Source organism: Helianthus annuus, chromosome 13 (assembly GCF_002127325.2).
Source record: "Helianthus annuus cultivar XRQ/B chromosome 13, HanXRQr2.0-SUNRISE, whole genome shotgun sequence".
Taxonomy (NCBI): Eukaryota; Viridiplantae; Streptophyta; class Magnoliopsida; order Asterales; family Asteraceae; genus Helianthus; species Helianthus annuus.
In genome coordinates, this window is record NC_035445.2 from 90,446,161 (window position 1) to 90,459,544 (window position 13,384).

A 13,384-nucleotide genomic window follows, 5' to 3' on the forward strand; every position below is an offset into this window, starting at 1 on the left:
GGGTGAGATGAAGAGAATGGTGGTCACCACTTGACCTAAATATATTTCTTTTACATTTAAGTTATTTTTTAATAATAAGGGCATTTTAGTCATTTCACAACCACTTAACACCAAAAACTAACTTTCATCCGCGCCAGAGACTATCCGGGAACGAAAATTGAAAAGTTGGAGACTATAGAGGTAATTTTAGAAAGTTTGGGATTAAAGCTGAAAAAAGGTCAAACCACAGGGACTATCCGAGCATTTAACTCATATTCTAAAAAATAAATAATCCTAAACTCAAAAGCCTTGTTTTGACCCCCGAGGGGGGGGGGGGGTCGAGCAATGGTTGTTGACAGGTGGCGTGGTTGGCGGGTGGAGTGATTTTCATGACGATCAATGAGTGTGGTGAGCACAATGAACAAATGAAGGCTTCGGTTGTGGTACCTAGGTTTAAAGGGATCAATTCAGTGTTTGTTAAAAGAATTACAAAACAAGTTATTTTGTGATATAAAGTATGTTTTTCATATCAGAAAAACAAGTTAATAAAATAAACAGGTAAACCTTAACACTAACCTAAATACGACCTCTTTAACTAAACATGATAAGCATAAGCAAACTACTAACCCGTCAAACTATTCCAAATGTAACTCATGTTACGAGACTAGGCAAAAACTTATCACACTAAGGCTGGAGGGTGTGGGATGGAGGCCTTAAAGGCTTTATCAGGACACGTCAGCGCCACCTAGGATCCACGTCAGTCAGGGGCTTTATAATGCTCTCCTTTAACTTGCAGTGTGTGGGATAAAACCCCCAATTAAACAAAATTAAAAAAAAAAAAATTGTTATTGGATGAAATGATGTGAGCCCCACCTGCCCTCTCCCTTCTTCCTCGAATCCTCGTTACCATGGTAAAGCCCCATCAATGACTCCCGGTTTAACTAGCAGGGTGTGGGGTGACGCCACCACCCAGACGTGATGGAGGCTGAGATGGCAAGGATGGCGCTCCCATACCCTCCGGCCTAAACGCAAACTAACAAAAAAATTATATAACATGTCACGTCAATCCTGCACTATTATCTACAAGGGAGGGACAAAGTTATTACGCGTGGAAGATGTTAGCTAGCGATCATCTATTAAACATGTGTCATTCAATTTCAGCTATTACAAACTATTATAATAAAATTTAATTATTTCAAGAAAAGTAATTGAAAATGTCCAATCTCATAGGCAAAGTTCATAAACTCTTAGTATATGCTTCGAAAGTATGTATATTCCAATTTGTGGCTTCGAAATAAACAATAAAATAAAGTGATCTTTAATTTATTAATTAAACACTATTTACGTTTTTTTAATTAACGATAGCAATTCAATGGCCGCTATCAATTGAGGATCTTCAACATCATACCCGTCAACAACCACAAATTGTCACTCACACAGGTAATCACCAGAAAAACAAAAAATTACATTTGATGAATAAAAATGAAAACCTGCAAAATTACCAAATTCCTTTATATTCTTCATCTAGCAATCCTATTCCTATATTAAAACCACTAGAAAACCTGCTTCAAGCCGGCATTCCTTACCCTTATCGGTAAGTACTTACAACCTACACATATAATCTACTTAATCATCTCCAATCTCAGCCCATCATCGCGAGATCTTCTTCACTTGGTGTCCTATTTAAATCGGGTAACGCAAACCCCTTTTGTGGAGCTACCGTTTCTGCTTCTATTCTACACGATTGAGTAGCCATTGATGGCGATTTTATTTGTCGTTTATGTTCTTCCATCACTCTCGTCTTGTTTCTCTGGTTTTGATCCAAATCAATCTGAAAATAAATAACAAAAATGAATCGTATTAATTTTTTTAACAGCGAATGTTACTCTACTCATACTCATAAATTACATCAAATTAATCAAAAAGGTAAATTGTATTTTATGTCCTTTAAGTTTCAGCAAAATTTTAGACGCTCTTCTTTAACTAACGAAATTACAACGAATCTTTATGTTTGATTTTTTTTTACAGCAGATGTCCTTTATTTCTGTAATCCTTTTAGGGAGAAAGGACACCGCCTGTAAAGAAATTAAAACATAAAGGACATCCGCTGTAATTAGGGGTGCAAACGAGCCTAGCCGAGCCCGAGCTCGACCAGGCTCGAGCTCGAGCTCGTTTAATATATGAAAGCTCGAGCTCGGCTCGATTCGAGCTTTATTTCTAAAGCTCAAGCTCGGCTCGGGCTCGACTCGTTTAGTATTTATTAATTAATTTATATTAATTATAATTATTATTATACATATAATTTAGTTATTTTTTATATGTATATAAATGGTAATTATTATTATATAAATATATGTTTAATATATTAATAAAAATATATAAACAAAAAGCTCGATTAGGTTCGCGAGCCGGCTCGAGCTCGATAAGCGAAGTTTGGGCTCGGGCTCGTTCACTAAACGAGCTTGTTTTTAGGCTCGAGCTCGAGCTCGTTTAAGCTTGGCTTTTTTTTCAAGAAGAGCTCGAGTAGCTTGCGAGTAGCTCGGCTCGTTTGCACCCTTAGCTGTAATTTCGTTAGTTAAAGGTCAGCGCCTGAAATTTTGCTAAAACTTAAAGGACGTAGAATGCAATTTACCCTAATCATAACATGCATATGTGTGATTAAAGCCTTGTACCTTAATTCGTTTCAAATTGTCGCTTGTAGATATTTGTTGATATAATGGTACTCGCGTCGATGTCAATTCCTGTTCATGTTGAAAAACCTTTCGTTTTTCTGATTTTTGGTGGCTGGAGGTAGATGCACCTTCATTTACCTGCAACAAAAAATGATAAATAATATTATTTTATTATATTATAATGTGTACAAAATAAATAAAAGATAAAAGCGCTATCCTTTCAAGTGGAATATCAAAAAGTCATAAAGACGTAGCCGACAAACTTTCACGCACCAAAACATATATCAATTTTATGATCATAATATTCGAATATTGGTAAAAATGAAATAATAATTACTTAAACCGGTGTTCACGACTTGGGTCGGCAGGTTTTGAAAATACTTATCGCCGAAATTAACCATGGTTAAATGGGAAAACAACAAACCAAACCGGCCGGGTCGGGTAGAAAGTCCAAAAATGCCAACTCTACGGCGGTTTAACAGTTCAGTTTTATTTGTTTAAACATAAGTAATCTCCTTTCGACGAAAAAATAAAAACATAGGAAATTAGTTGTTGAATGCCATTTTCGCCCATGTTGGTTTGTCGAGTTCCACCAGTAAGGCCAAATTTCATTTTTTTTTCTTTTTCGTCCCAGACATTCTTGAAACACGGCAGTTTTAATCTAAAAAGTTAACGGTCGTTAACTTTGAATGTTAAATAAAGAGTAAAAAGGTAATTTCAAAGTTTTTATACTTTGTTTAACCTGTATGTGTATCGTTTTAAAGAGTTGTAAAAAATTGAGAAAAAGAATAAAAACGAAAAATTACCTTTTTAACCCCCATTTAACAGTCAAGGTTAACGACCGTCAACTTTTTAGATTAAACTGGTATGTTTCAAAGATGTCAAAAACGAAATAATACAAATTTAAAATTTGGCCTCGGCATAAATCAATAAATCACAAAAACAAAAATAACAATTAACTCAAAAGAAACAGTTGAAAGATAATGTAGAAAAAGACAAAAGTGCCCTCCGCGTATGGGCTGACCAGCATCCGAGTCCCTTTTTTGTTTAAAAACAACGGAAAGGGTAAATCCGTCCAAAAAATAAAAAACTCGTCTCGGAGAAGTTTCAAGTTTCAACTCGTCTTTGGATCTTAAACCCGGTATGTTTACACAAATATCCTTGAAAACACGTCACGAGAAACAGGTAAAAAACAGCCTTTCGCCCTTTTAAAACTTTTTATAACGACACGTAACACATTTCCGTAAATTAACTTCCGACGCCTTTCACCGTCGGCAAAAATACCGACGCAAAAGTCAAACTTCAGTAGTAGTAAAATAGAAAAAAAAAGACAAGGGTAAAATAGTAATAGAACTTTATAAAACTCGTTTATAACAAAGTCATACATAGGCCGATAGCCCGCCGGAAAAATCTGACGTGTCACAAACCAGATCGATAAAAAAACAGATTCCGGTAACCGACAAAAAAACCGGTAGAAAAGAAACAAACAAACCTTGATGGATCTTCCACCGGATGAGAGATCTGACGGCCGACAAGATTCGTCATATCCGTCGCTGCTAGAACCACCGGCGCCGCCGCTTCCGCCGCTCCAGGACAGATGTGTGGTGGGACTACGACGGTGTTCTTTCCCGGCGGTGGTTGGAGAAATAGATTTCGATCGGTTTTTCCGATGGCCCCAGAGAGGTGGAAGGATCGTTGTGATTGCAGTAGATGTGGTTGGTGATGGTGGATGACGGCGTGATGAATCTGAATCGGATGAATGTTTTGCTCGTAATAGAAGCTCCGCCACCAGAACGTCGTTTGTTAACGCCGATTGCAACCAGTGGTCCGTCATCTGAATCTGGTGGACTTTTTTATTGGTGTTTGTTAACGGAGAGATGATTTGCAGAGAGAAAAGGGGGAGGAAGATGAGATGGGAAGTGGAGGGTTGGGTGGCGCAAGATGTTGAAGGATTTTATAGGAGGTGTCGATATGTTTTTTTTTGTTTTTTTTTTTTAATTAGTTTTAAAGTGAAAAAGGTGGAGTTAAATGAGTTAAGGCTTAAGGGTATACGGGGCATTCTCGGTGACCCCATGCGGTGACCCAAGTCCCCGCTAGGCAACACCGTCGCCATCTCTGCAGTGAGGCAAATCGGGGACCAAGCTTGGTGTATGTTCACTGCATGAAGGAGAGAGGAGATGGTAAGCCACCCTTATTTTCAACCAATCAATTATTTTCCTTTTTTTTAATAAAAAACAATTCCCCCAAGAGAGGAGTGTCGCCATCAAATTGAGGGTGTGAGGGGAGTTTAAGAGGGGAGTTGACGTGGCATAACCTGATTGGGTGTGTGTAAGAGAGGGGACTCCCTAAGACCACCCGTAGTGGGGCGGTTTTTATAAAAAAAAAATTCAAAAAAAACGCCTAATCACGCCCATAGCCCATTACGGGGCGGCGTTTTATGGCGTGTTACGAGCCAAAAATTGTTTTGGCGTTTTTGTAATCACGCCTTAGCCTGCATTCTCATTTCCATTTTAGCCGATAAGAATATTCCACCTAATTTTTAGTTTAGTTTACTTTTATTTTTTTAAATAATTGGGTAATCATTGATGGGACATTATTGGGCATTATCCCACTACGCCTATTTGTGTAAAACGCCCGTAATGCCTATTTACTGACTGGGATGACACGTGTCGCACAATGCCCATGGGTGGGGGCATTATTCATGTGTACCACTACCATGGTCTAAGAGGGGAGTGCCCCTCTCACCCTAAATACAAGAGTTAAATGTCTGGTTGGCATATGTGGTTTGTAGATATTATAGATTTACTCCTAGTGGTTTAATAATTGCACTGTTGGTCTCAGTGGTTGTATTTTTTGCACTTAGGTGATCGTTATCACTAATTTGTGTTATATTTCTCAGTTAAGTACGTGTGAAATTACTTATTTAACCCTGAATAATTTAAAAAAAATATATATAAAGACATCATTTTCTCCCTTTTATCTCTCTCTAAACATCTGAACATAGAACCCACCCTAAGTCGTTACGATAATGGCAACTGAAACCCTAAACACTCCGGCGACTGAATCAGGATCCAACAACTCTGGCGCCGGCGAATCAAATATGTCGGAAAACACCGCAACCGGCACTCACCCATCTCCCGATACAAAACCATCAGCCGACCACGAACATGGAGAGATACGAAAAAACTATCGAAACCCTAAACACTCTGGCATCTGAATCAACGTCGAAAGGCACCGGCGCCTGTGAATCGAATTCGCCGGAAAACTCCGTAACCGATACCAAGCCACCTGCTGATGACGAACACGGAGAGAAACAAAAGCGAACGAAAACCAAAGAAGACGAAGTTGGAGACATAAGGTAGAATCGAAGCTTCTGGAGAAAGAGATGCTGGAGTTATGATGACAGAATCGGTATCAGATGAAGAATGTTCTGAATTTGCACTTGATAAGTGTTTTGTTAATCTTCCGATTAAGTGGAGTAATAATAATTTAAAAAAGTTTCTTAATGATCAAGTGAATTGCTGTTTCTTTTACTGCATTTTGTTTAATTTGTTCATGATGTAGTGGTGGTGGAGGAGAGATGGTAGTGGTGGTGGTTTAGGGTAGAAGATATATTGTTTTATTTTTTATTTTCTTAACAAGTAAGGGTGTTATAGTCATTTAACACAAATTTAATTGGGATATTTAACACAGATTAGTGATAAGGATCATCCGAGTGCAAAAATTACAACCGACACAATTTTCAAACGGAACGGTCTATGACGTCATCATTTCACGAGCATTTAACTCTAAGGCCATGGGGTGTACTCTAACATTTAGATTGTTAACAATGACATGCCATGTTAACTAACAATGTAAGACACTCCCTCCTTGTGTTAAACGACATTAAATGGGTTATGTGTTAACATGTTAACCCAATGTTAAGAGATTGAATTAATTATTCTTTTTTTAAACCAAAACCACTAAAAGATAGGGTTAGATAAAGCTAATGGGATTAATACATTTCCTTTGAGTGTGGCAAAATGAAACCGGAAAAAAAAAAGATTGATGTGACACTTAGATGTAGTTAACATAGATTAAAGTATACCCAAAGGCCTACATAAAATAAGAATGAGATTTAGATTTAAATATTTATTGCCTAAAATAAATTTAGAAAACTTATGTTTGGTAATGTTTTTTGAGCAATGGATATTGGATAAAATCTTATTGTGACATCAAGAAAAGTAAAAAGTATCTCTAACTATTGAAGATTATAAAAATTATTTATGTTGACAAATCATAATACTCCATTAATTACATAAAGTTTTGGTTAGGTTTAGAAAATAATGATTTTATATATTTTTTTATTAAAGTTATTCACCAACAAGGTCTATTCTTCACCACTTCTTGAAAAAGGAAGGGTGTAAGGTGCTGTTTGTTTTTTCTGGGGTAAAATGTCTGCAGTCTGCAGACCACATCTGCAGACATCTGCAGCAGAAGTGTTGGACCAAATGTCTGCAGTCTGCAAGAAGAAGACGGTTTGTTTTTTTACTTCTGCAAACTGCTGAAATATAAATAAACTGATTTATTAAACTTATAAGAGTTTTTCAACATTCAAACTTAAATAATAGTTATACAATACTGAAATAATATTCATAAAAAAGACAATAACATTTTTTTAAAGCATTGTATCCATGCTTTGCATTAACTGCTCAGCAATTTCATCTCGTAACTGAGTCATATATTCCCGATCCAATGCAGTACCATGTGCTTCAACCTCGTCTTCATCAGCATCAACGTGCACTAGCCAATTATGCACCGAAACATTGGGTTGATCGTATTCTGTAAACAATTCATCGCTTAAACCCTCTTTCCTTATAAAATTATGTAGCGCGAAACATGCAATGGTAATGTTCCTTTGTGTAACCAATGGAAATGGTGCCATCCTTTTCAAAATAGGGAATCTTGCTTTCAAGACACCAAAAGCACGCTCAATTACGTTCCGAAGTCTTGCATGAGCATGGTTAAATTTCTCTTTATTACTCAACGCACGTCTTCGGCGAAAATCTCCTAGCCAATACCTCACATTACGATATGGAGCCATAAATCCCCGTATGTGTGCATACGCGGCATCACAAAGATAATACTTGTCTGTAAAGATATACAATTATTTAGAAAAGTAAACCAAGTGATAAATATTTAACAAAACATAAACATACCTTGTGGTGGAAAGGGGAATGGTGCATCTGGATCTGATAATGCCTCTGATAATATTCTTGCATCATGTGCTACACCTTCCCATCCAGCCATGACGAACGTAAAAATCATGTTGAAGTCACAAATGGCTAATACGTTTTAATAACAATCTCCTTTTCCTCTTCCTCTATATAAATCTTGTTTACTAGTAGGGACAACAACATGTATTAAAGTTCCATCTAGTGCATCAACCGCTCCTTTAAAAACCCATCGTAGTCTCTTGTTATGTCCCGGTATGTTTGGATTAGGATTGAAAGAAGTTGGTACTATCATTTCTTTGGCAAAAAGCATCATTTTATCCAAGACTTCATAAAAATATTTATGAATTGTTTGCTTTGAGTGTTGAAATCTACGCTTGATAACTATATATCGTTGATTATGACCGATTATCATAAAAAACATAGTCATCTTCTCCTCAACCGATACATGTTTACTATCCTTTAAAGAATAATTTACTCTAAAATGTGCACATAGTCGGACAAAATGATTCACGAGACATACGTAGAAGTTCAATGCATTGTTTGGGATTTCCTGTCAATAACTCTAACGTGTATTTATGTCCCGTCATACGCAAATCATTGTCTCGCACTCGTTTTAAACCTCTCCTCCAAAAAAACCGGACATACAAGTACATAAGAATAACGAGAAGTAATTTCTTATTATACTCCATTATGAACCTGTTTTAACAATTATAAACAAACAAAAGCATAAGCATAAACCAAAGGATACAATCATAAAACCATACAATGTCTAACATAAATCAAAAACATAAAATGTCTTAAACATAAACAAAAGCACAAAATGTCTCAAACATAAACAAAAGCAATCAATGTCTCAAACATAAACAAAAGCTAACAGTCGTGTTAAGCATGTAAGGTCTTCACTACTTTAGCAGGCCTAAACTTTTTGCCGTCATCCCGATCCACCCTCTTAAGACCTCGGGAATTTCTGGCAATGCCATCCACGCCTCTCTCATGTCGGAGGACACCCCAAAAATGTGAAAAGCATCTAAGAATATAGGATCTACCGGGTCTAACCCAACCAACTTTAACTTCTCTGAACACTCACGAACTGTCGGCCCTTCTTTGCCTTTAATCAAAACCTGTAGAGCCTTCTGCATATCACGTGCTAAATCATCATGGTTAATAGATGATTTTGAGATTTTGGCCCTTTTGTTTGGATTAGGCTCAGAAGTGGGCTCGGAAGTAGGCTCAGAAGTGGGCTCAGGATTAGGATCAGAAGTGGGCTCGGAAGTAGGCTCAGAGGTGTCGGCATCATCTTGTGTGTCATGATAATGGGTGTCCATAATCATAAGCGATTGCACACGATGACAAGAAGATCCAACACCGAATGTTGTTTGGGTTGAGGTCCACTTGCAATTTCCAGTGGCAGTATTTCCATCAAACAATTCTGCACAAAGTTCTAGAAAAGGCAATGAAACTGTCTTCAATGATGCAGCCTTTGGATGCCCCTAAACCCAAATTATAAAAAAATGTTATAAACTTTTTTTTAGGATTATGTTTAAAATTTATATAAATGAACATACCTTCTTAAATTCTTCCCATTCCTCGTTTGTTAAGGTAAAAGTATTTGTTTGAGGGTTTTATATGTTACTAGTTTTGTTTTTCAAATACACCCAACCTACGTATTTGGCTTTAAGATTATCATATGCATTCTTCATTTGTTTTTGAGTCAAATCCAAGCCAAACTTTTCCTTAAGAACTTTTCCTAATTTATTCCACGAGTCTTTATGCAAACTCAAGCCTTTTCTACCCACCGTGTTTATCTCTTCAATGCAAGTCTCTAATAAGCATTTTAGATGGTCGTTTGACCATTGTTGTTTCTCTCCCATTTCTACTAATCAATAAACAACCAAAGGAACAATTTACAATTTTAAACTAACAACAAACAAGAAAAGGAACACTTTTTTGACAAAAATTATGAATTAACATTACAAATTAACAATTATAACCTAACACTAACAACAAACAACAAAAGGAACATTTTTTTTTACAAACATTAAGAACTAAAATTAACAAATTAACAATTTTTATAAATCACTATGTTCAACTAAGAACCAAAAACAATTCCTTACTTCAAATCAGAAATATATGCATCATTACAACACATGTTCAAATGAAAACACAACTTTACTTTACAAATCTGTTGAAAACACCACTTTACTTTACAAATCTGAACTTAAAACACATCTTTCAACCAAAAACAGCAGTATCAAAATTCATAAGCAAACACAACTTTACTTTACAAATCTAAACTTTACTTTACAAATCTGAACTTAAAACACATCTTTCAACCAAAAACAACAGTATCAAAATTCATAAGCAAACACAACTTTACTTTACAAATCTAAACTTTACTTTACAAATCTGAACTTAAAACACATCTTTCAACCAAAATCTGAACTTTACTTTACAAACCCTAAGCAAACAGCAGTATCAAAATTCAACATCATAATTATATGATACAAATCTAAAGTTCGAAGACTATTGAGCTAATGGGAAGTCCATGGCAAAGAGATTTTGGATGATGGGGGCTGATCAGTTTTTGATTTGTTATTTTGTTTTTCCTAGTTTGTCAGGCTAGCTGGTTTTGTGTTGATTTGTTAGTTGTTTGAGTTTTGGTTGTTTGGCTTACGTTCATGGGGTATGCCTCATGATCGAACTAGTGTAGACTCTCTACACTACTTGGTTTGTATTGTTTGTGTTGATATATAGAATCACCGGGGTAACCCTTTACCCAAAAAAAAATAATTATATAACTGTAAAAGGCAATGGAACAAGGATTATGGTCTCAACATCAAATGTATGTATGTGAGTAGATATTCTGAATATTGTACCTTTTGCTTATGCAAGAAAGAAAGGAGAAGAAGAGGGGCTGTGGTCGACCGGCAAGGGCTGTGGTCGATGTTGTTGTGCCGGCGAAGGTGACCGGCGAATAGGGTTGTGGTGACCGGCGCTGGAGATGTAGCAGCGAAGGTGGAGAGCGTGGGAGAGGAGTGGGTCGGCTGGAGAGGAAGGAGAGAAGATTAGGGTTTATTTTTTTGTGAAGGAGAAGTTTTGTGAAGAGCCTAGAAGACTTATGGTAACATCTGTGTGAAAAAGAGGTGAGGAAGATGTTTTTTAATGAAAACCCTTCTAAAAAACAAACAAGCTGCAGACCCCTATGTCTGCGCGTGGTCTACGTGGGGAAGAGAAAAGAGGTTCTGAAGTACTTTTCTAAAAAAACAAACACCCCTAAGTCATCTTAGCTGTAAGTTAGACTTCTCAAAAATTCAAACAATGCGAAGATAAACATCTGAACTCAATTAGGGTCTAAATATTTGAAGGAGTGAATTATGATTTTGGCCCTTATGGTTATATTACTTTTACCCTTTTAGCCCGAATTTTTTTTTATAACATCTGAGCCCCCAACGTCTTTTATTCTAACCCTTTTGGCCCCTAACACTAACCTCATCCATTAAATTTTAGGGGCCAAAATGGTTAGAAAAAAAGACGTTAGGGGGTCAAAAGGGTTAGAAAAAAAACGTTGGGGGTTAAGATGTTAAAAAATTCTTCTTTGGACTAAATTGGTAAAAGTGATATAACCATAAGGGCCAAAATCATAATTTACTCTATCTGAAGTTAATTAGAGTCTAACTTTCAGTAGAAACTTAATGTCCATACAGAGATGTTATCCGTGTAACTATAAGTCTATAACAATTCCAATGATAGGTTTCCTCTCTTTGTAAACATGAGGTAGCCTTGATAGTCTCTAAAGTTATTTGATGCAACTGAACGCATCATAGCTAATTCAATTGAATCTTATTGTTTCCCCAACCACTTTAACTGTAATCTGAGAAGATGAGCAAGAACACACATGATTCATATATATTATGAAGCAAGTTCTAACACCGACTCCATCATGGCTCAATCAGTGGCTTAATTCAAAGGTTACAGAAGCTTTTTTGAATTGACAAAAAATGCCCTCATATGCAACCAAAGTTAACTGAAAAAACTAACCGAGTTAGTCCTAAAGGACAAAACATGTATGATATGAAAACTTAAAGGACAAAACTCGTCAATTTTGAACATAAAGGACAGCGCCTAAAATGGGTATAAAGATAAAGGACAATCCTTTAAATTCACTCTGAGAATAATTATCTTGTAAGAAGACAAAAAAAGATTCAACCAATAAGATTTTTCATTTTGTTTCATTTAATATTTGTATTTAATATTATTGTAATGGTATATTAGTAAACTAACATAGATTATTCATGTAGTCTTCCTTTTTAATAGTTGGCTACATTAAATTTGTAACTTATTTTCAAAGTATATATTTTTTTTCAAAAAAAAAAATTTAGAGTGTAGGATAAATTACGAGTTATGTAAGATAAATTTCAAAATGTGTAGAATTAATTTTGTTGTGTGTAGACAAAAAGTTTCTAACGTGGAGGATAATAGTCTTTATAACTAATTGATTAGTCAAACATAATAATAAATGAGACGAAAGAAAACTATATAATGTTTTATAATTGTGTCATTTATTCTGTTTCTTCATGAATAATTTTTTCTTCTCGAATGATCATCTCCCTATTTGTATACATATATGTGTATTTTTGGTTAAAAACTAGATAAAATGACCTTTTATTAAATGATATAATTTTTGGTTAAAAACTAGATAAAATGACCTTTCTCATTCTAGCGGATGATCTGTTCCTTTTTGCTAGAGGGGAAGTGAACTCGGCCAATTGTATTATGACCTCTCTTTCAAAATTTTCTAAGATGTCGGGCCTAGTGCCTAACAACCAGAAAAGTACGGTCTTCTTTTGCAATGTGAAAGATCATGTTAAACAGGAGATTCTGGACATTATGCCTTTTGTGGAAGGTACGTTACCGGTCAAGTATTTGGGTGTCCCTCTTATTTCCTCTACGCTTAGGTACAGTGATTGCCGTGTGCTCGTGGAAAAATTAGAGAAACGTATTATGCACTGGAAGAATAAATTGTTATCATTTGCGGGGCGGCTTCAACTGATTATCTCAGTTCTCTCTTCAATGCATATTTATTGGTCCTCTGTGTTTTTGCTTCCTGTGCGGGTTGTTAAGGAGCTTGAAGCTAGAATGAGAAATTTCTTATGGTCTCAAGATGTGTCGTTCAATAGAGGTAAAGCTAAAGTTTCGTGGAAAGTGGTTTGTACTCCTAAGTATGAAGGTGGTTTAGGCATTAGACGGATTGGGGATATGAATAAAGCCCTGATGGCGTCTCATATTTGGAGTATTGTGATGAAGCGGGATTCCCTTTGGGTCAAGTGGGTTCACTCTTATCGGCTTAAAGGAAAGAATTTCTGGGTTTGCAAAGCTACTTCAAATTCTACTTGGTCATGGAGGAAAATCATTCAGTTGAGGCATGTTATTCGGAAATATGTTTGGTCCGATGTGGGTAATGGCCGTGATACATCAGCTTGGTTTGATTTTTGGAGTGATTTAGGCCCTCTTGGTGAT

General features: G+C 36.1%; 3 protein-coding genes across 3 annotated transcripts; all 3 read right to left on the reverse strand.

Moving 5' to 3' along the window:
* Positions 1 to 1,390: 1,390 nt before the first annotated feature.
* Positions 1,391 to 4,596, reverse strand: LOC110898608. Its single transcript, XM_022145414.2, has 3 exons — positions 4,144 to 4,596; positions 2,652 to 2,789; positions 1,391 to 1,810 (listed from the first exon to the last, which is right to left on the reverse strand). The coding sequence occupies exons 1-3, from the start codon at positions 4,483 to 4,485 to the stop codon at positions 1,622 to 1,624; spliced, it is 669 nt and encodes a 222-aa protein (XP_022001106.1). The 5' UTR covers positions 4,486 to 4,596; the 3' UTR covers positions 1,391 to 1,621.
* Positions 4,597 to 7,270: 2,674 nt separating this feature from the next.
* LOC110902963 lies at positions 7,271 to 7,959 on the reverse strand. The gene is made up of 2 exons (XM_022149244.2): positions 7,850 to 7,959; positions 7,271 to 7,781 (listed from the first exon to the last, which is right to left on the reverse strand). Exons 1-2 carry the CDS (start codon positions 7,956 to 7,958, stop codon positions 7,309 to 7,311), a joined length of 582 nt encoding a protein of 193 aa, XP_022004936.1. The 5' UTR covers position 7,959; the 3' UTR covers positions 7,271 to 7,308.
* Positions 7,960 to 8,666: 707 nt separating this feature from the next.
* On the reverse strand, positions 8,667 to 10,932 carry LOC110902962. The gene is made up of 2 exons (XM_022149243.2): positions 10,744 to 10,932; positions 8,667 to 9,357 (listed from the first exon to the last, which is right to left on the reverse strand). Exon 2 carries the CDS (start codon positions 9,196 to 9,198, stop codon positions 8,770 to 8,772), a length of 429 nt encoding a protein of 142 aa, XP_022004935.1. The 5' UTR covers positions 9,199 to 9,357; positions 10,744 to 10,932; the 3' UTR covers positions 8,667 to 8,769.
* Between the last annotated feature and the right edge of the window lie 2,452 nt (positions 10,933 to 13,384).